Source organism: Fulmarus glacialis, unplaced genomic scaffold (genome assembly GCF_000690835.1).
Source record: "Fulmarus glacialis isolate BGI_N327 unplaced genomic scaffold, ASM69083v1 scaffold13822, whole genome shotgun sequence".
Lineage (NCBI taxonomy): Eukaryota > Metazoa > Chordata > Aves > Procellariiformes > Procellariidae > Fulmarus > Fulmarus glacialis.
In genome coordinates, this window is record NW_009199925.1 from 158,010 (window position 1) to 180,608 (window position 22,599).

A 22,599-nucleotide genomic window follows, 5' to 3' on the forward strand; every position below is an offset into this window, starting at 1 on the left:
AGATAATTTCATGCATCAAGGGATATAGACTGCACTCTGCAAAGAGAAGGGGATTAGGGATACCCTGTATACTATTGCAAGAAGGAAAAACTTATAATCTCCTTATAGGAGGTCAGGTAGCTAAAATAATCAATTCTTCTGTCATTAAGAATTGTTTCCAACAGGCCAGTGTGAAGGATTAAGTCGGTGTTACTACAGAGATCTTACCAAAACAATGATTGAGTCCTGAGCCGCGTGGCCTGCAAATTCAGAGCTTCAATAGGACTCCCTGTGCTTCAGCACTGATGCTTTGTGGACCCTTGTCATTTATTTTTGGGCAGAGACTTTGTCTCTTACTCTTTTGTGGAAATTGTCTTTTTAGCATTAAGAATCATTTTAGTCTGAAAAAAAGAGGGGGCAGAGTGGGGGCAGTGGGGAGAGTGAAGACCATTTCACTTGAAAAGAAAGATGTCAAAACAAGATACTTCAGAATTTAAACAAATATACACTTTGAAACACCCAAGTCATTGAGCCAAATCCTTTCCAATGAAAAGGTTCAGTTTCAACATCTCGGCATTTTCCTGTAACTACTGTTTCATCAGAAAGGTCCTTAAGCAACTCTATTTTGGCATATGTGCTTTTGTATTTATTATTGTTTTTCTCTTGGGTTCAGATCACTCGGTAAAGAAACCAACCATGACAGTGGAAACCGAATCCAGCAATGTCGCTGACTCAAATCAGGAAGCAGAACCTGCCCAGTTTTTGGATGATGAAGCAAACAAAAATCTACCAGTCAAAAAGAAGTCTTCCTGTTGCACTGGCTTGAAGGTTTGGTGCCTTATCAATATCACCACAAATTACTGTTGCCATATGTTAAAAAATGTTGTTCACGGTATGACATGACAGATTACTTCATTCCTGTTCCTCGTATCTTTTCTGGAACTGGATACGCACTGAAGGTACAAGGAAGGGTTGGATCTTGTCTTTGTCCTAAAGAAAATAAAAATTCCTGATTTAACTCTCAAGTTACTCATAGGTAGATCCCCTTTTTGGTCATTGGAGAGAGGTAGCAACCTCCAGAGTACGACTTGAAGCATCCTAAAATAGGTGGCTATGATACACCGTTGTCTAGAGGTTGCTAACACCACCCATTCTTGTAGGGCCAAAATAGGGTGCAGTAAATTGTATTCCAGGACTTTTATCTAATCCGGGGCTGTAGGTCAAACAGTCCACTGATTCCCACAAGCATCCAAGCTTTCAGGAGTGCACAAGAAGAATTGACGGAACAAAGCAAGTAAACTAATGAGAATTTTGCTTTCATGTTAAAGCCTTAGTGTTTATTGCTTCTAGCGGAGCTGCAAATACTACCAGAGCAAGATTTCTTTTGATAGTGGTATTTTTGGGTTTATGTTTTGACTACTTCTTCAGCCAACTTCATTTCAGGTTAAATTCCATAGGCTCAGTGGAGTTGCAATCAGGGACACATTTCTCTCTGAAAAACCGTCTGTAAAATGAAAGACTAATAGAAAAAAATATGAAGAAAATAATTGCAAGCTTCCAACAATCCAAAATAGTTTGGCTCAAGCATCAGGCGAAGATTGTTATATATTTATTTTATCTGACTCACATTTGTCACCCAGATACACCTGCAAAAATAGAATCTGATCTCTCTGGGAGACACACAGGACTAACTTTGCCATCATGTATGTGGGCAATGCTGCACAATAGTGGATCTATGTCTAACTTTGTAGCAATTAGAATTTAATAGACACAATACCTTGGAGGTAATAAAAGACAAACTGTTATTCTCCTTCACCTGCCCAAAAAATGTTTCATGATTTACCTGGGGATTGCATTTTCAAACCCGAAATACCCAAGTCATTTTTGTTTGTGTTTTCACGCTTATCAGCAGTTTGTGATTTCAGCCAAAACCCCTGAGAGCACCTCTGGCATAAGGCACGAAAGGTGGTTCTCACAGAATTTTTGCCAGTCAAGCTCAGGAAAAATAAAACATGTCAGGACAAAGCCTGCACTTGTGAGATTTTTCTCTTCACTCCTGACAAAAAGAGTGTAAATATACCTATTTTCAAGCTTTTACTTCCAGGATTGGCTTCATTTGTTACAGTAGATAGTATTGCAATGTCTAAATCTATTTTTACTTTTGTTTACTTACCCAACATTGTGTTGTATTGGAACTTTTACCCAGTGAGCAATAAGTCTATTTGTTTTTTAGACTATGTTGAAATAACTGGATAATATTTAAACAAACTTAGTTTAACTTTTTATCAAATACATCTTTACTTACAAAAGCCACAATGTGTGTCAGTGGAAGCAACTATAAAATTATAAACAATATTAAGCTTTCCCTTATGAGGTACATGGTATACAGGTGACATAGCCATAATCCACACATTTCAGAATACATCATTTGAGACAGAGATGAACTCAATCAGTCCGTACCACCTTCCACATACTGGGACATCATAAAAATTTGCATAAAGCCTTTATTTTGATGCCATGGCTATCTATATGTTTGAGTTACAACTAGTTACGAACTGGCCCAAGGTAAGTGACATGTGGCCCAAGCAGAAGATAATTGGGGCTAAGATTAATTTTAGTTTGGACTAGTGTCAGTAAATCTATCTTGATGAGGTATTTTACCTCTAGCAAATTTTACATTTCTGCAACATCTAGAAATTTAGAAATCCTACCATTTTGGCTGCCCAACACTGGGCCTCAGCTGTTTGATACATTTAACCTCAGGATGTCAGTAAGGTAAGTAGTCCACAGTGAGTTGTTTGCCACAGTTAAGTTCCACAGTTCATAGGTTTTCTGCTTTGGAAAACCTCTGGCCAGCAATGCAGGGAAGACCAGGCTTTCTGGACATTAAGATGGCTATTGCAAACCTGAACCCTAAAGCAAGCAGCAGCTCTCAGTGCAGCACCTAGCACCACCCCTCTCCAGCAGGAAAACCAGAGCAGGAGAAGACATTGCCGAGAGACCACCCTGGCGCTCCGTTATCATTAGCGTACGTGAAAATTCACACACAACATTGTCACTGCAATTTGAGTAACAAATGTATACCATGGTGATGATTGTTCCACACAGTTTTAAACATATTTGATCCCTCTGTGACCATTTCCCTGCCTCTACCTCCTTTTTTCTGTTTTAATCTTTCCTCAGGCATTTCTCGCTGCTTTATCATTCAGCTACTTGAGTAAAACATTGTCTGGTACGATTATGAAAAGCTCCATCACTCAGATTGAACGAAGGTTTGGCCTGATGTCCTCTACTGTTGGTTTAATCGACGGGAGCTTTGAGATGGGTAATTGATATTCCATAACATGCAGAAAACTGTTCAGAGAAATACGAGGCACTGCATCTGACACTAATTTTGGTTCATTACCTTCCAGGTAACTTGCTGATGATTGCATTTGTAAGCTACTTTGGAGCTAAACTTCATAGGCCCAAAGTAATAGCTGTTGGATGCTTTACTATGGCTTTGGGAAGTCTTTTAACAGCAATGCCTCATTTCTTCATGGGATAGTAAGTAGCAATCAAGATTAATTTGGGTAACCTAACGTTGGAATTGGATACTGCTTTCTGGTTTTTGAATGAAACTTGGTGTATATTAAGTCTTAGATTTCCAAAGGCCTATAGAGCCTCACCTCAGTGTGCAATGAATCACGTTTGACAAACACATCACTGTTCATTTTATCTGGTTGGAAAAATTCGGTTCTTCTGAAGTAAAAGTTCAACTTCCCCCAAAAAATAGGAAAATCAAAATACTTTAGATTTCAGTCAGACTTGTTCAGAAAAGAGTCAGAAAAGGAAATGATTTTACAAAATCTTTTTTTTTTTTTTTCAGGAGGAAACACTTACCTATGATAATCTTATGAAAATTCAAGTTTCAAACAAAATATATTGTTCTTTGAAAATCTTCAACCATGCTACTATGCTGGTGCTATTGCTTTAATGAATTATATACTCTTCCTGAATGGCTAACTGTAAGAACACCTTATTGGAAAACCAGTGTTAACCTAAGAATGTGGCATCATTGGTTGCTAATAGAGATGTCAGGATCATATAGGCAGGAAAGTCAAACCATTATGAACCACAGTAAAATGATGAGGGATATAGAGTCCACCTATATGATTTCCAGAATAAGTTTGTGCTGCTTTTAACAGCACCTCAAAGCTCTGAGCGGGTAACTCCATATTGAGTGACATCTCTACCTGAAATATGACTTTATTTATAGTAACAGGTTAACTCTCATGTAAAATCAGGGATTCAGAGCTCACTTGTTGAAGAAACCAACCTGCAAAGATGTTATCACTGTTTCAAAGCTATGGCTAGAAACATTATCGCATATAAGCAACATGCAGTAAATCTCTGAGCCTGGAGAAGATGAATAAAAATTAGCCTAACCAGCCACGGAAAATCATTTTAACCAGCCACGTGCATTTGGAACAGGACAAACCCCAGTACCAGTTCTACCAGCACTGATCCATCTCCAGGCTCTGCATGAAGCTGAGAGGCTGCTTTGTGTGAGGAGCAGCTGTTTGCCACAGGAAAGCAAAATACGCCATCTGAAATGTATTAGAATAATTTTAGGTATACTACTCTAAAAAGAAAACTAAGGAATACTTTTTTTATCATGACAGTGGATCTTGCACTAGCATCAGACTTGTATTTTCCACTGCTTAAGCCAAACTATGTAACTTGCTCATCTACACTGGGAAACTCATACAGTTTCTCGTGTATCTGTGCCTGAATTTTTATGGTGAAACTGTTCTGCATTGTCTCTTCTGAAGAATGCTCTTTATTTCACCCTGAAAAATGAGTCTGCCTGGTCTAACAGAGCCAGCCCAGTTCCTAGAAGCAGAATGTGTGCTTTACCATGTTATTCTGCTTAAGCTAATTGTACTTTGCACCTCGGCAGGGCTCACGTCTGGGAAAAGGATCATGCTAAAGCAGTCGAACAGCTTCCAGCACCTGAGCTGCTCAGCTGACGCCCTGCAGCATTGCTCTGCTCCCTGTAAATACAGCTAAAAAGTGTCTTTTAGCTTACTAACTTTATTCACCTATTGCTATACAACAGCTCTTTCTAAAGCCAATGCCAATTACCAGGCAAACAGGTACCTCCTGAGGATGGCTTCTCCTTTCCTCACTCCTCTCCTCCCCCAAACCCCAAAATACTATCTACGATGAAAATGGGGACTTACACTCACACTCAAGACATTCTTTTTTTTTTTCCTTGACTGTGGGGTCAGCATAGGGAGTTCGCTTGGACCTGACCCTAAATTTTCATACCGACAGTTCAATACTACCTGATTTACTTTCAAAAGCCTTTTTGAATTTTACAGCTTAAAATGTTATGTCTTCTAGACAGATGATTCTAACTTCTATTTGTTCTTCATTTTAGTGTTTTGGTTTTCCAAAATGTGCTTAAATAATCTTCTTTTTTGCTCCTTTAGTAGGATTTGATTTTTGGATTGAGAAAGATACCTTTCTCTTTAGGGAAGCAGCAGTCAAGTGATTCCTGCCCTACTACGCTAGTATTTCCCTAGTGAACACTGCTTCTAAACCTACTATTGTGTGTTTTCAGTTATAAGTATGAGACAGCACCACATACAGCTTCTTCAGCCAACTTATCTTCAAGCATAAATCCCTGTTCCATTCATGAAGGTGTAAACGAAACCTTGTTGGAAGTGTCCCGATCAGGTAAGGAACTGTAAGTACAAATAGAGGAGCTAGTTTTATCCTTCGTTGCAAGCGGAGTAAATCATTGCCCCATGCAAAATACTCCGTTAGATTTCTAACTTCAGTCTCTACCTGTCTGGGAACATTACCAACACTTAAATGCACGTTGTGCATTTCATTTGGAGAAGAAACATCCAGCAAACACAAATTCCTAGGATCCAGATCCCCAGTTTCCTGTGTTCACATTTCCAAACTACAGTAAAATCACCGTAAGAGTGAAGGGGATGCTGAGACTGTATGCGAAGAAATTTCTGAAGGGATTCAATTACCCAAGACCTGGAGTTGGGGAGGTGGAAGAGATAGCGTGAAAAGACATGCTATTGCCCAGAGTTAACTAGAAATAAAAGGAGATTTCTATGATTTTGCTTACCATATGGAATACAGCTGTTTTACGTGTTGCTTTGCATGTGACATAGGTAGAGAAAGAGCCAAGCTGTGCCCCAGAAATCATCTCAACCTTCTCAAGTTAAAGATACAAGTTATATATCGCATAATATATTTACGACAATATCAATCTGCCATTTTTTTTACACGGCCATTTTTTCTGATGGTGATACTTATCTGTATTTCTAGAAACCAAATACAATCTTATTAAAAGATTATTAAAAGGTATAATGAGGTTGATGGCCTTTCATTCATCTTCTATAAGGATAACGCTGTTAATACCCTAAATACTAAACTATAATAATTTCATGTGCTGAATTTCCTGTCATTTGTCACTGTTTCCCATTCAACTATTCTATTACAAAGATGTAACCTCTCATTATCTGCAGGCTGTGAGAAGGAACCATCATCACATATGTGGATATATATCTTACTCGGAAACATGTTACGTGGAATTGGTGAGACACCAATAACACCATTGGGCATCTCTTATCTTGATGATTTTGCTAAAGAAGAGGATGTTCCCGTGTATGTAGGTAATCTCAACATGAAGTAAACTGAGAGATTTGTAGTGTAAGAGTTCGATCATCTTCTGCAGAAGAAAACATTCAGCCATTAAAATGTACTAGCATCTGCTTCATTATATTTTCAGCATGTTTGCACACAATAGCCATGCTGGGCCCAATGTTTGGCTTCCTGTTGGGATCTTTATGTGCAAAACTGTACGTGGACATTGGATTTGTGGATTTAGGTAAGCAAAATGGAGGTAAAGCGAAAGTAAGCTAATACCTGTTGGCAACAGGTTTCTCTACATATTTGCATATGGTTTTATAATTATATTAATATAATTTATCTTTAATTTATATTTATTTCATTAATTTTATTATAGACTTTATTACAGTTTTATTAAACTACTGGAAGCTTTTAGGGTAAAGGCAGAATTAGACAGGGAACATATTTTAGAATTGTGTTTTAGGATTATAGGATTAAAATACATGTTTAACTTTAAAAATTAGTACCAAGAACTCTCACAGACCCAAGACATTTTACTAAACTGGGATCTTCATGAAAGGATTCTGCTAGCATAGCAGTTTTACAGTTTTGGCGGATTATCTGCACTTTCAGCTGAGCATTTTACGTTATTTACAATTCTTGTAATGTTTGCAACATCTTATACACCTTTTTCCAGCCCTTGCTTATTCAGATGAAAGAAAACACATGTATGTAATCACATCTGCAAAATGCCAGAGGGAGAAGAGCAATCCCCGTAAGTGGTGGCCATGGCCCTGCATCCTGTTCCCTTTCACGGGAGGAGGCAGGAGCCATCTCTGAGGTGGTGTTTCCTCACCAGCCCACCTCCCCACCCACCGGACCAGCCTGACGGGAAGCCAGGCAGTGCGGACTGGTGATGGCTTTTTCAGGAAAAGGCCCAGTGTAGCAGCAGCAGTGGGTGATCCTGTTTTACCAGCAGGACAGAGAAGCTTTCGGATCTTCAGGATCCTGTAGTTAGATAGACAAACTATTTTGTCTTTGCCCTTTGTTAAGCCAATGTTTGATTTTGATTAAGCATAAGGACAGTGAGCCAATTCTGGTCACACAGTGAAAAGTCTTATAGTGTTGGTCCACCACTAAACATGCCAGCCTGTAACAATCATAAAAATACAACCAACTGCTCTCATCTTCCTTGCAATACAAAGTTTAAAGTCGTGGTTAATCTCGCCGATGCCCCAGAGAATGCCCGTATGCTTAGTAGTAACCAACACAATTCAGTTTTGCACAGGATGGTCTCGGTAGAAATGTATCAGGCCTAAAAGGACCCCGTGCTTGAGGCCTGTCTGTCACCCGTCTTGGTTTCCTATGTGTTGGATAAGGACCTCTGTGTTGCCATGTATGCCACAAAATGGCAGTCAGCATATCACGTAGAAAGGCAGGTGAAACATAACACCATTCAGGGTATGATTCCTCACGCCTTCACTGCATGAACGGTCTCTCATTAGGTGATTACCGTTAACACTGAAAGTCAGGCATTGTAAAATGTAGCTATTTTAGCAGATAAAGGGTGGGAAGGTTCAACTTCTTCATATAGGTGACTTGTATCTGTTTCCCTCCATTCTAGGAAGCATCACTATCACCCCACAGGATTCCCGCTGGGTGGGTGCATGGTGGCTTGGTTTTTTAATAGGTGGGGCAACTGGTTTCCTAGCTGCTATTCCATTTTGCTTCTTGCCGAAGAGTCTGAAAAAGCCGGAGGAAGCCAATAATGACAAAACTTCATATGGTCTCTTGGAAAACATGGGCACCACGAAGAATACACTTCCTCCTGCAAATCCTAAGCCAAGGAAGTGGTCAGTAATATTGAAAGGCAAGTGTTTCGCAAGTTGTATAAATGTGAAAAGCAATAGAAACAATGTACAGTGGGAATGTAATAGTTCTGCAGAATATTTTGCCTCCCCTGCACTTCAGTCTAAACCAGTTAGCTATCGCCAGAAAAGGAGGGGTCCACTAAAGATTCTTAGAAGTCAAAGAGCTTCTTCAAGATTGTGAGGTTCTGCATGCATCACCTGCAATGCATCATCACCTGAGTGGCACCTACCTCTAAAATTTTGTGCTAGAAAAAATTTGAAAAGTGGAAAAATTGTTTCTGTACCAGGACCTAAAGAAAATATTAGAAAGTTCCTGTCTCAAGATGGAAAGCAAAATTATGGAGACTCTGAAGCACATTGCTGCCTGAGGAAAATATAGCAGGCTTGAATATCAGCTCTGGTCGTGCTGTCATTAGGCTAAGAAAAGCGTGGAAAGGTGTGGGGAAGAGATGGCTTTGCATCATTAGTCAAATTCCTCTGTCTTTGTTCAGATCCCAATGGAAGACATTGGGCATCTCCACAAAGGCACTTCTCACTTAGACTTGAACCTGTGATGATATTCATGTAAGCTGAAAGAAGTCTTTGCTGTGTGGAGCCCTTCAGTCTTCATGTGCAGATCTCACTAGAGCACCCAGGCCTTAACCCATACTTCTGTCTTCTTTTAGGATTCTCTTCCTGTATGTCAACCTCTGGTGTCTTTCAGGAACCTGATTTTGCTTTCAGATACTTGCAAGCAAATGAAGATCAGTATGACTTGCACTTGGACAGCTGAGAGAAGGATTTTGCCCTCAGTTTCGTTGATTACTCACCAGTAATTATGCCATGCATCTTTCAAAGCCAACTCATATATCCCTTTCTTTCAGATTTCTATACCTCCCTGAAAAAAGTATTGAGTAATCGAATGTACTTTACATTTTTGTGTTGCTCACTGTTACAGTTCAGTAGCTTTATTGGTTTCTTGACTTACAAACCAAAGTACATGGAACAGCAGTATGGACAATCTACATCTAAATCTAACTTTCTAATAGGTAAGTTACATTGTGCAAAGACTGCTTATGCTATAAGCAGTGCACAGGGAGAAGTTCTGGCATGCCTTTTCTGGGACTGAATTCCTTGCAGAACAGGCTGATGTAAATGGCAATCTCTCCTGAACTTGAATTATATAAAGGCAGCGTACAAACTATAGTTTTGGTGCCTATGGGACCAGAATAAATTATTATATTATATTATATTATATTGCATTATTTATGTTATATTATGTTATGTTATATTATAGCAAGGGCACCCCAAATATGCAATTAATGTGGTGCGGGAGTTTTAAATGCTGCAATGGAAGTGGGTTTTGAGGGTTAGGCACTTCAAAAATAGCATACGCAACCCAGGGATTAGGTTGAGCACAAAGCCACCTAGACTCATCATAATACAACATAAAGCTGCCAGGGATATCAAGCTGAGGACAGAGTTTGGCTCTTAAACCCAGTGTGACTCTTTTATTTTAGCATTCCCCTTCTATAATCTCTTTCAGGATTGACATCCTTACCTCCTGTAGGTATTGGGATTTTCCTAGGAGGGCTCATAATGAAAAAGTACAAAATGAGCATCATTGGAGCAACCAAGTTTGCATTTACCATGTCATTTTTGGCCTACGTCATCACTCTCTTGCACTTTTTTGTTGGCTGTGAGAACCATGTAGTAGCAGGGAAAAAAAGTAAGTATAAAATGAAGAAGAGTATGTTTTTCTCCACGGCAGCAATAGTGCAAAAAATGTACTATGACATGAAGGCTAAAAGAGAAACATACTTCTGCAATGCTTAAGAGAAAGTGAACACTACCACTTGTCATTGTGATAGTTTTGTTGGTCAGCAGAGTGTCAGCCTGGCAAAGCAGAACACTGGTTAAAGATTAATTAGAAATACATTAGCAAAATGGCATCATTACCGATGTAGGTTGTTTGGCTGTGTGGAGTGGTATTGCTGTTTCACACAGTGCTATCTCTACACCAGAAGCAATTTTCTAGCGAAGTGTATTCAGTAAAAGGGTGAAGCATATGTTAACGGAGAGCATTGGTAGCATATCCTGCACAGAGATGGAAAGACATGCTAAACTCTCAGCCTACTGTAAACCAAAATGAAGCTTTTATGCCTACTGAAGGTGCTCTCTTCTCTCAAGAGAGAAGCAGGGTTTAAAAGTTACAAACTGTTGTTTTCTCTTGGAGTAGGTAAAGATACCAGTACAGGGGATGCATGCTAGGATATGTCCAAGGGGCCCAGCGACACACTGGCATATCGGTTGTCCCTGCCTCATGTCCAGCCTCCTCAGAGTACCTCGTGGCTGGTGTGAACCTGTTTGCACCTCCCTGAAGGCTTACCCGCTGTTCAGTAATTTATCACTACTGTTCATTTATCAAGCCATACTGGTTCATAGCTGAAAAGGTGGAACTGGACAGGCAGGATGCCAAGGATGTTTATTTTTCTTGGAACCTGAGGACTAATGGTCTTTTGCTTATCCTGTACCCTGCAAAGTTTTCACTAACAATGCAAATGGTGGACCAGGGAATATGCTTAGTAAGCAGTAAGATGAAAGAAATGGCACGCATGTAAACTTAATTAACCCAGAAAGGAGAAGGTGAGGGAAGACATCCCTCTTTGTTACAAATCTCAATACCCAAAGGATGTCTGAAAGTAAAAGGGAATACTGCATTCTCCATATCCGCTAGGAAGAGTTAGGCTAGGCTTTAAGAAAGGAGTATTTTTAGTTACGGAGACCAGGAAATCTAGTTTCTATAATTGGTGCATTTTTACCAACAGGTAAAGATGTATGTGATAAGGCTGCGTTAACTGTTGCTAGCAGCAACAATTAGGGGATAGCCTAGCTGACCTCTCAAAGCCTTTTTGGTTTTCCTTTTTCTTTTCTGTCTTCATCTGCCAGCTAAAATCAGTAGCACCATTTTTATTTGTTTTAAAATTCTTTATAATCTAGTAATCACTTTAATATCAGTGCAAGTAGGATGGAATCTCAAGCAAAGAGATCAATACTGTAGAGACTCAGCTATGAAAATGTATGTCCTGGGCATACGTGGTGGGTTTCAGGACAGCGATACTGTCACACAGAAGGAACTACATTGCCATCAGCACTGAATTAAAAGTTCTTTAATTCCTGTCTGAACTTAACTTCTAAGCAAATCCATTCCGTACCATGAAAATGCCGTATTTTCTGAGTGCAACTCTGACTGCAAATGTGCCTCCAATGTGTGGGATCCTGTGTGTGGAGACAACGGACTGACATATGTTTCAGCCTGTCTAGCTGGGTGTACAACTTCGGTGGGACATGGAAAGAACACAGTAAGACCCTGCCTCAGTTTCTGAGTTTTTTTACTAGCTTATTTTCAGGCATTTAGTAGTATAATGCATTTAAGGGAAACCAAAGTTACTGGGGACCAGTCAGTAAAGTATCTATGATTTCTGGCTACAAACAGCACAGAAGATATAGAGATTTCTCTGAGTTACTGCACATTAAGCAAAAAGCCCTAGCTCTTTGTTGTAGCTCCTAGCCTTCATCTTTTGTAGATTGAACAAGAGAGGGAAACAAACAATTCAAAGTGGTTACATGTTGTCTGAAGGTTGTCCATGGCTTGCCTTTCATAAACCTCATTCTGGCTGCCCTGAGGTTTTCAGCCAACGGTTGAAGTACACTAAGATAGTGTAGTATCTTCCCTGATACTGATCATTAATGTGTAAGTATGAAAAATGATTTGAGGGGAGGCAGCTTGTTTCCACCGTGTGAGACTCTGGGATGGCAGGATACGGCTTATTTTTCTGGCCGAGTGATTTCTGCTCAGCACAGAGTGCTGGGGATAATGCACAGAGTCCCAGAGAGGAAGCTCCAGTCCCCGGTTATAAGCTTTCGTTGGACTGTGTCATTCCCCTGTTTTCTGGTGCCAGATGATCATTCCAGAAGATACATGATCTGGAGCTGTCTCTTGCACTCAGACAGAATTTTCTCTCCAACAGATTTTTCTTTGTGGCTGGTTTCTCTCTGATGTCTACAGTCGTCTTCTCCAAAAGACATTCTTTGCTAAAACCTTAAGGTGGGAGGCAGGGGAGAAGGGCTCAGCAACATACATGACAGTGGGACTACTGCCTCCCACACAAGTCTGTCTCTGTAGAGGTTAAGGTTTGTGGCTCACAGTTCCCCTTGCCTCAGCACATCTTCAAGCCCCTCAAGCCCTGGTTAAAAGCTATTGCTCCTAAGCTATCAGTGCACCTACTGCTGATCTCGGTGCTCTGTATGGGCTGTGTCTTGACAGGTAGCTGCTGCTTACAGCTGTGAGGTAACTCTGGGGGATCAGCGTTAGCAGAGAGGGGCCTGTGATCCAGGTGCTTTTCACAGAGACATGTCAGCTAACAGGTGGTGTCACCTAGCAGCAAAAGGCACAGCTCCTTGAGCCTCGCTTTTCCCCTTTGCCTTCCAGGGACACAAAGCTGAGCCAGCCTCAGAGATCCTGCAGGTACTCCAAACATCTTCCAAAAAGGGGTGCTGTGTCCACTGATAAAAACATGCTGGCATGGAACATCCCTTCTGACTCTGAGCACTCTTTGTAGGAAAGGAAAGAAAAGTAGAAGCTGTTGCCCATTGCATGAAGAAAGGCAAATAAGATAGGAACAGGATGCTTAGGAAGGCTTCAGGCTCTGCCTATGTCTGAAGGCAGGATTCCCCATTGCACGAGCAACGTCCTACCAAGTGTGGCCAACAGGTCGAGAGACGTGAAGCATGGCCAGCAGGTTGAACGAGATGATTCTGCCCATCTAGTCCACTCTGGTGAGACCCCACCTGGAGTACTGTGTCCAGCTCTGGAGCCCTCAGCACAAGACAGACATGGACCTGTTGGAGCGGGTCCAGAGAAGGGCCACGAAGCTGATCAGAGGGATGGAACACCCCTCCTATGAGGAAAGGCTAAGAGAGTTGGGGTTGTTCAGCCTGGAGAAAAGAAAGCTTCAGGGAGACCTTATTGCAGCCTTTCAATACTTAAAGGGGGCTTGTAAGAAAGATGGGGACAGACTTTTTAGCAGGGCCTGTAGCGATAGGACAAGGGGTAATGGTTTTAAACTAAAAGAGGGTAGATTTAGATTGGACATAAGGAAGAAATTTTTTGCAATGAGGGTAGTGAAACACTGGCACAGGTTGCCCAGAGAGGTGGTAGATGCCCCATCCCTGGCAACATTCAAGGTCAGGTTGGACAGGGCTCTGAGCAACCTGATCTAGTTGAAGATGTCCCTGCTCATGGCAGGGGGGTTGGACTAGATGACCTTTAAAGGTCCCTTCCAATACAAACTATTCTCTGATTCTATGATTCTAAATCTGCTTTGTGTCTTCCAGGTCTTCCATAACTGCAGCTGTCTTGAAGCCAGCAGTTCATGGACAGGAAATAATTCTGCCACCTTGGGACAATGTCCAAAAAGTGAGGATTGTTCAATGAGGTTTATTTATTATACAGTAATACAAGTCATAAGTGGCTTTTTTTATGCATTGGGAGGCACCCCAGCATACATGATTATGTTTAGGTAAGTAAAACTAACTGTACCAATGGTTGAAGCTTCCCAATAAGGGGATCAAAGTTGTGTTTAGGCTTCTCTCTAAAAGACCCTCTTGCAGTAAAACGTGCTTTCTTTAATGAGTTTTGTCATTTCCTATTTGGTTGTAGCTGTTAGCATCAAACTTTACTTTGCTGCTGTCTGTAAGTCGGTTCTAGTGTGTTGCTTCCAACTACCACATAATGGTTTCTCTTATGCCTGTTATACGCCCAAGTTTTCCTCTTTCTCTGCTTGGATATTTTGGCTGTATGGATTTTGAAAATGCCATGCATTTGTCAGGATTTCTGGATGTGGGGTTGCCCTAACAGATTGCGCTTATCAGATGTCTGGAAATTCAGGACATCTGAGGGCTCAGCCTGAGGCTCTTATGCTCATGTCTGTTGAGGTACACAGGTGCAAGTGTACCAGGATGTGATTTGGAACCATGTGTGCAAATGAGCATATACTTTTCAGTAACCTGAAGAGAAAGCTCAATCGGTAGAAAAATGCATCAGTGGCAAATTTAATGGTAGTCCTTAGAGCATTAAGTCATCCTAAATAAGCACAGAAAACAGAATGCAAACTCACCTCCCTTCCTCATCTCTGTGAGACATCTTTCTGAGGGTAGACCATGTTAATATTTGTAAGGAGACGGCAGAGGCTGAATATGTAACGGATTCAAGATCAGAGCCTGTTTCTGCTGCTTAGAGTGTGGTTCCGCATGAAACAGATGGCCAGATGGCCAGATGGCTTTGCATAGTTCAAGATGTGGCATTGTATAGAGGAATGCCATTCGAGAATAGTAAGATGCTGCACTAATGCAGCTACTTGCAACATTTTTGTCTTAGGGCAGTGTGATATTACCCATCAAGTGAGTAAGGTATTTCCCATGAAGTGAGGAAAATGTATGCCAGGGAACTAAGGCAGTTGGAGAGCCCATTTCAATAAGACTGGGATAGACTGTGATTATGACTTTAAAATTTCACTTCTTTGATTATGCTTAGTGAATGGACTTCCCAGGAGCTATGTGATGGAAAACAATAGTTGAATTCACCTTTTTCATACCACTTAATATATTTTCAGCAGATGTAGGAAGTACTCTCCTTCTAAAGCTTGGCTTTCTGTCATTAAGAGTATTAAATTCAGGGTAATTAACAGCAGTTTAATAGGCACGTCTAAGCACTAGATACGCAAATACTTAATACTTATATCTCTTTCTTTCAGATGCGTTCAGCCAGAGTTGAAATCTCTTGCAGTTGGTCTATACACGCTCATTATGAGAATGCTAGGTAAGAGAAATCATTCTGAATAACTAAGATGCTTGCTCAAATGGCTTTAAATGACCATTTTTAAACCAGATGTATCCTTGAAATAGTTGTTAGATCCTGGGCTGTTCCTGAAGATCCTGTTTTTTTCCTGAAGGTCTAATATTCAATCAAGAGTTCATTGGGAAACAAGCTAACACAATTTTGAAAATCTTTGACGTGCTGATTAAATGGTGTTGCAATTTGGGAGCCTGGTGTTCCAAAATGGGAAGAGTTTCTAAGCAAAATTAAAGCATTATCTTGAATTTCTAAACAAAACTATAAGGTCTCAAACTTATGATTCAACCAATGGCTCACTGAGACACAATGCTGCAAGATCAAAAAGACGTGCTCTAGTAGGACTTCATTCAACACTAATACAACTCTGCTCATAGCAGAGTGTTTTTTCCATGTTGAAACTTCACTTTCCTGGTAGACGACAGCTTAGATTTCGATTCCCTTTAAGCATGCTGCAATGCTCTTTTTTTTCCTTTTTTATTTGAGAGTTGCTAATGAGATGGTTGATTAAGATGCCTAGGCAGGCAAGAAAACACCTCTCTGTTTCCTTTTATTCTCTTTGTCAGTGGACAGGAATACCTGCATTTCAGAAATGTAGAGAAATGTGTGTGAAAAGTCAAGCCACATGGGTTTGCTATGAAGCCTAAAAAATCAACAGCAGCTTACAAATATCTACAATCAGAGCTAGGTTAGGACTGTAGTCTCTACTCAGGATTGTGATGGAACATTTTGAGATAGGAAGGTGTGTCCAACCCTCGTTCTCTTCTACTTTCCTCATCACACAATGGAGGGGCAGAATTTATGCCCCAGCTCTCAGGACAAGCAATGCCAATGGGATTCCTGGAGCTCTTTCAGCCATGGGAAATTAAAAAAAGCATTATGAAAAAAGAACTGCCCCCTTCTATAGACTTCTGCTTCAGCACATTGAGCCAGCACGCTTCTTCCTTTGCAAGAAAGGGTAGAGCTACTATCACTGATTCACAAAAGCTGGCATTTCCTTCAGTGACTCAGAGATCAAATCTGATGTGCTCCTGTCTTCCTTCTCTAAGGAACCTCCAAAATGAGCATTTGTCCCATCATACCCTGACTACAGCACTGGTGATCGTAATACACAGGCCTTTACGGATAGATTACTGAGTTCAGACTCTCACAAGAGCCCTAGGGTAGAACAGGCTGAGAGCATACCTGTTTTTACGAAATAAATTATTTCCTATACAAGAATGCAGGATGCTCCTGTAGGAACAAAGCTAATGTGAAACATGGTCCTGTACATGCTGAAACCTGGATTCCTCTGAAGTTAATACTCGTCTTTACTTCAGCAAGGCTAGGATTTTGTCCCACGTCTGCAGTATGCAGTTGTTTTGCAGTAAAGTATAAGCTCATATCTGGCCAAGTCACACTAAGGATGTGACTGAAGTTGCTCTACCCTCATAGACATTTTTGAAAAGCATATTCAGTTTCTCTAATCATGTATACTTTGTGCTGTCCCTTCAGGCAGAAGGGGCTATCAGCTGCTATCAGATAGATATGAAGTCAGTGTGGATAATTTAGGCTATGCATAGAAGAAGGAACTATGCATCAGTTCAGTGCTCCAAATACACAACCAGTCCAGCTCTCCCTTGCAGGATCTTAGCATGCACTGGAAGCCAGCAGTGGCTCTCAGAACCACGCTTGAGAAACCAATGTGCATGACTACCAGCCTGGCCAAACCCACCAGACCACATTTCCTGGGGACTGATGATCCCCTCAGCACAGAGAGGGTGTCCCAGCTTACAATTACTCTGGTAAAGGAAAGGGAAAGCTCCCCACAGTCCAATCCACCTATTGCCACTATTGCAGCATGTAACTTGCCACTAAGAAAATATAAAGCTGATTTCTAAAACGATGTCTTTTCCTGTGATATCTTGTGACATTTTTGCTTGTTTCCTTGCAGCTGGGATTCCAGCGCCGGTGTATTTCGGTGCACTGATTGACAAGACGTGCTTGAAATGGGGAAGCACAAGCTGTGGGCAGCGAGGGGCTTGCAGGCTATACGACTCCAATGCATACAGGTAAGGCAAATTAGGGCACATAAAGCCTCATGCACTTCCTCTCTACAGATAGGCATGCTTTGTTCTGTTATACTTAGTGTGTGAGGCCACTCATCAAAAATTATGGTCAGATACTAACTCTGGACTCAGATATAGGTCAGTCCAGAATTCCTGAAATTGAGAAATCTTAAGATCACATCTTAAACCCTTAGTTTTTCAGTCAGTTTTTATGTTGTGCAAAAATCATTTTATATCAATGACAGAGGCTTTATGGAATGAAATATGTATTTTTAATATCCTTTAAGTCAATTTAAAAGATCTAGGATTGTATGATTTACCATCAAGAGGAAAGGTACCCAAATTTACCTTATTTGCAGGTAGTTTATTCATACTGGCAAGACTGTTAACTGTGTGCATTGGCCACATTTGAGAGAAAAATAAATGAAAGAAAATCATACTGAGCAGCTGAAGGTATTGGTTAAACACAAACAATGTCGGTCTCCAGGAGGAATACTCCAGAGATTTTTCTGTTTCACCCAAACCTTAGGCACTTCTGATGTAGTTTTTATTTTTACATAAAATAGCCCACTTTGGCAATCTCAATATATTTCTAGCCCTAGAAAGTCTAAGGCCTTAAAGCGATCTGAAAATCTTTAGAAACAAAGGGAAGATGATGGAAGTTTCGCTTTGCAACTATCTTCATAAGCAAAAAGAATATTATCAATTCTTTAACAGATGTTTTTGCAAGCAAAAATGTCCAGTTTATGGTACCATTCACAAAGAATGAGTTTTAATGTTTTCCCCTAAGCTACTATGCGGTTTTGGTATATATGTGATCCTTAAAAGCCATTGCAGTGATTTTCTTCAGTGTCTTTGAAAATTTCAATGCCTATCTTCTATGCTCTATCCCACAGGTATGTCTACCTTGGTTTATCAGCAGTGTTAAGAGGTCCTTCCTACTTGATTGCAATCTTTTTTTATATATTGGTGAAGAAACACTTTCAAAATAAGAACTCTAGGCCTACAGAGAATGGAGGAAGAGAAGATGGTCCAATGAATGAAGAAGATAATTGCAAGATCAAAGAACATTTGCCAGGTTCTTCTGATGCAGAGAATGAATCATGTATTTAGAAAGCCATTTAGACCAGTGTCACATGAATCAGGAGAGCTTCTTTTAGAAACAACTTTCACAATGTTATGAATAACTAAATAATAAATAATAACACCATTCAGAAAATAAAACTAATAGCAAACCTGTGATCAACAAAAGGAAAAACTAACATACAAGTACGAAAGTGCCTTACGTGTACCTGGTTACCAGTAACAGACAGAACAAGTTACAGGAACTGAACCAAATTCTCAAGAGATAAAGGAAAACCTCCCTTGGCATTTCCGATAGAGCCAGTCTGCAACTTTTAGTGGGGTCAAAGGTGACTGCTGGCAGAACAGCCACATGCCAAAGGCCCACAAAATGTGATGCTGATCCTGTACGCAGATCCATGCGGTAGACTGCCACAGAAATGACAAGCTCAAGGCTGACAACAGTGTTCTGATTTCATCAAATTCAGGCAGAATTCACAATAAAACCAAAGCCTTTAAGCAAAACGTTTCCACCTTATCTAAACGAATCATAGCAACAATGTTGCGTTGCAAAATTGACAAAAGCAGTATTTTTCCAAGAAGCATTTTATCTTAGCTCAGCTGAAAATTTTGTGCCTACTTAAAACTACAAATAGGCTGCCGCCATAAAGGAAATAATTGTTTTTAAAAATCTCAGAGTTGTAGCATTTATTAAAAACTAATTTTTTTAGTTAAGTGACTATGAAACACAAGAAATAATCTGAATTTTATAGTGATATTGTTTTCTAAGCAAAATCCATCCAACGCATGCTGGTGGCTTTATTGCTATGCCATGTGCTGTCCAGCAGAGGACACTCAAACAATAACATTACCCCTACGACTACTGCAAATACTCGATACATTTGCCAAATCCAGTCTTTATTGTTCTGGGAGAAGTTCATCATCGGGTAGGCAAAACACTCACCTGTGTTTTCATGCACCTTAAAACTGTCTCAGCTCAAGCCTTTAGCTCATATATTCAAAGTTGCTTTTGCGTATTTGTTGGTTTGTGTTCATCATATTTGTGTCATTTGGAGCTTGACAATTGTTGTTACTTTAAATAAAAAGATGCGTACTTGTGTACCATTTCACAACAGTGATTCCATTCTCCAGTTGATTCTTTAAAATAGATGCTCAAGGCTCAGTGGGATATGGTTAATATACATGTTAGATAAAAAAAGTACATTGAGCAAAATGCTGAGTTGTTCTGAAATAAGTGTTGTCTGTCATGACAGTCGCTTAGTAGTGATTGCAGCAGCTGAAGGAAAAAGAATGGGACTTTTTTTTCCAAATGAAGTGATATTTAATGGAGGCAGAGATTCTCCATCTAGAAAAACTGATAGAACTCTGCCTGGTCTTGTCTTACAATTGCATTTGCAAATGTTTTGATATATCCAGATACAGCCATAGGAATGACCTGTGGGACCTAAAGAAGCGAACAACCTTACCTAACTATTGAACTTGGGAGTGAGTTTTGGCAGGGAAACTAATTGCAACTGTCTAGTTCTGCTTGTCTTTCAGCTGCTTTGTTCAGATGATATTTTTTTAACACATCTTGGTGCATATATAATTTCCTGTGGTGTCTTTAAAGCCAGGGGTTTGGGTGAGATATTTTTAATCGAAAATCTGTAACCTTTGAAAACATATTTTATGTGACAAAATATACCAGTTTTAACTGAAAACAAGAGTTAATTCCAGATGACAGATTATGAGAAATATGCGTGAGGAATCAATGATGTCAAAAGAAACTGTTATGGCCTGCAGCAGATTTAGGAAGTTATTACTCCAGGCTCATGAGATCAAGAAGATGTCAATAAACTGGCCTTTTTGAATACAGAGAGGAAGGCTGGCACAAGAAGGTCATAACCTGCTTGTCAAGGTTTTTTTCCACTTTCTTGTGGAAAAAATGGTTCCAGCCAGAGTCAAGGTGCAAAGCTCAGCTGCCTTTGGGTGCCACAGCAGCTCAGCTCCTGAGAGAGAGAGAGAAAGAGCAATACTTTGATTTGTGGCCAGCATTGAATAAACTGTGGCCTTCTCTCCACCATTAAAAAGCGGCAACTGTAGGTCATGGATCTATGGTGCAAGCAGAGAAAACAGGACAAATTATTTTCTCTCACAGTGCAATTCTGCAATTAATGTTTGTGCTACTGTTGTGTCCCAAGAGCCCTTGCTGCATAAGAAGCACTGTGCACACATGTGCACACATGTGCACACACATGTGCATGCACATGCACAAACTGGCAATCTCTGCTGCATGCATTCGAGGTAGGGCAAGATATATATTGCCAAGCAGGAAATCAGTAAGAAATAATGATGACTGCTGCTAAGCATATTCAGGAGAGATTTGAAGAAAACTAGAGAGCTAATTTCGAGCATCTTTGCAGTTCTGGGAGGAAAGCCTAGACACTTTTTTCATTGTTGTTTTTGAGGGGAGAACAATTACTCAGTGGAAAGATGTACATGAATGTTTTTCAGCAATAACCTGTCACTGCAGCCACAATTTTTACACATTGAGTAAGTAAAATTAAATGCATACATCTACTCTTTTATCCACTGCTGTAAATATACCTATAGCTCCCTTTGCTTAACCCTTTGGAAAGTCAGGCCGGTTTTATTCAGGTACCTCCCTTTACATACTGAAGTTTTGAACATTAGGAGCAATGCCTCTAAACCCAGAGAGGTATGGTTTACAATTCACAAAACCGGAAGTTGTTGCAGCAATTTGGGGGGTGGGAGAGTTGGTTTTCTTTGTGTGGTTTTTTTTTTTTTCGTGGATAGGTGGGGTTTCTTGGCAAACAGTGTGAGAAAAAACGTTTTATCTTTCACACTTAAAATGCCTAAGCCTGACCCCTCTTTGTATTGCTGATTCAGCCCAAGCCAGGCCAGGTAAGGCCCCAGCAGAGATGGCCTCAGCAGCAGTACAGGTACCTGTCAAACAGACACCTCCCTGTGTTTCCAGAACTGAGACCTTACTAGCAACATAAGTTTCTTGCAAACATTAAGCTCTGAGCTTCATAAAAGAGCATGAAAAGGGAGGAAAATTATAAATAGTGCTCTTTCAGAGTAGAATGGATGCAAACAAAGAAAAAGAAAAGCTGAAAGCATTTGTATGATGAACTCGGGGAGAGCAGGAGTGAATCAAAAATTTGATGAAAAGTTTAAGAAATTATCATCTTCCCCCCCCCTAAAAAAAAACCACAGCAAAGCTGACATACTATGGACTGTAAAATAAATTTACTGTTCAGTGCTGTGTGCCATGGGTGAGAGAAAAAAGGCACAAAAAGAAGAAAAACCTTGTCCTATTTTGCTACTTTCTGTGCCTAAAACAGACCAGGGAATTATTTTTGTCTTTTCTGTTAGTGCACAGGAAAGTAACTACATTGAATCTTTCCCACTTATTAAAAAGTACCTGATGTCCAAAACCAACATAGAAATACTTTTGGAGCTTTTAGGTGAGTGTCTACATCTCAAGATAAAGCTGAAACACATAAAAGAAGTGGTTTTCCAAGGCTGTATGTGGTGCCACGAGCTTTATGTCTGAATCAATGCAAAGCATGAGAAAGGCTTATTTGGCTTTTATGTAGTATATACTGCCCCAATGGATGTTACCTTATTTTTATTCTGAAGCAGGATCTACATGCAATAAAATACATCACAGGCATATGACAAAATACGAAGACAATAACTTAATCTGTCAGTTTTATTTTCGTGACAGGTTATGTACTGGTGCAAATCCATCCACTGTGAATAACTTCACTTACCTGTCCAAGCTGCCAAGTGGGCTCATAAGTGCTCAACTGAAACAGTCTTAAAGATTAGCCCTTTTCTTTTATTTCGGAATTTATAAAGTGGATTTCTTGGCAAAATGGCCATCTGTCATGCATTTTATCCATAGCAGCATAACATCAAACGGTGACTTTAGTTTTAAACATATGAATTTTCTTTTCTAATAAAATTCTTGGAATTTAAAAAATACCACTAATTTAACGTACCAGTGTGAAATATTCTGGAGTAATGTCAAAACACAAGGGACACTCTACAGGACTGTGCAAGCCCACAGTGTGTGCCC

At 40.1% G+C, this 22,599-nt stretch overlaps 1 protein-coding gene across 1 annotated transcript in view; it reads left to right on the forward strand.

Annotated features, from left to right (window-relative positions):
• The window catches only part of LOC104073585 (solute carrier organic anion transporter family member 1B3-like), a gene marked incomplete at its 3' end in the record, with an annotated part of 34,697 nt that extends 16,163 nt beyond the window's left edge, over positions 1-18,534 (forward strand). Inside the window, exons 3-16 of the mRNA XM_009573420.1 lie at positions 653-807; positions 3,163-3,304; positions 3,393-3,525; positions 5,588-5,703; positions 6,516-6,662; positions 6,779-6,877; positions 8,243-8,488; positions 9,353-9,517; positions 10,015-10,222; positions 11,668-11,830; positions 13,866-14,050; positions 15,284-15,348; positions 17,315-17,432; positions 18,326-18,534. Coding sequence (XP_009571715.1) covers positions 676-807; positions 3,163-3,304; positions 3,393-3,525; positions 5,588-5,703; positions 6,516-6,662; positions 6,779-6,877; positions 8,243-8,488; positions 9,353-9,517; positions 10,015-10,222; positions 11,668-11,830; positions 13,866-14,050; positions 15,284-15,348; positions 17,315-17,432; positions 18,326-18,534 — 2,128 coding nt within the window. The remainder of the gene's footprint in view (positions 1-652; positions 808-3,162; positions 3,305-3,392; positions 3,526-5,587; positions 5,704-6,515; positions 6,663-6,778; positions 6,878-8,242; positions 8,489-9,352; positions 9,518-10,014; positions 10,223-11,667; positions 11,831-13,865; positions 14,051-15,283; positions 15,349-17,314; positions 17,433-18,325) is intronic.
• Between the last annotated feature and the right edge of the window lie 4,065 nt (positions 18,535-22,599).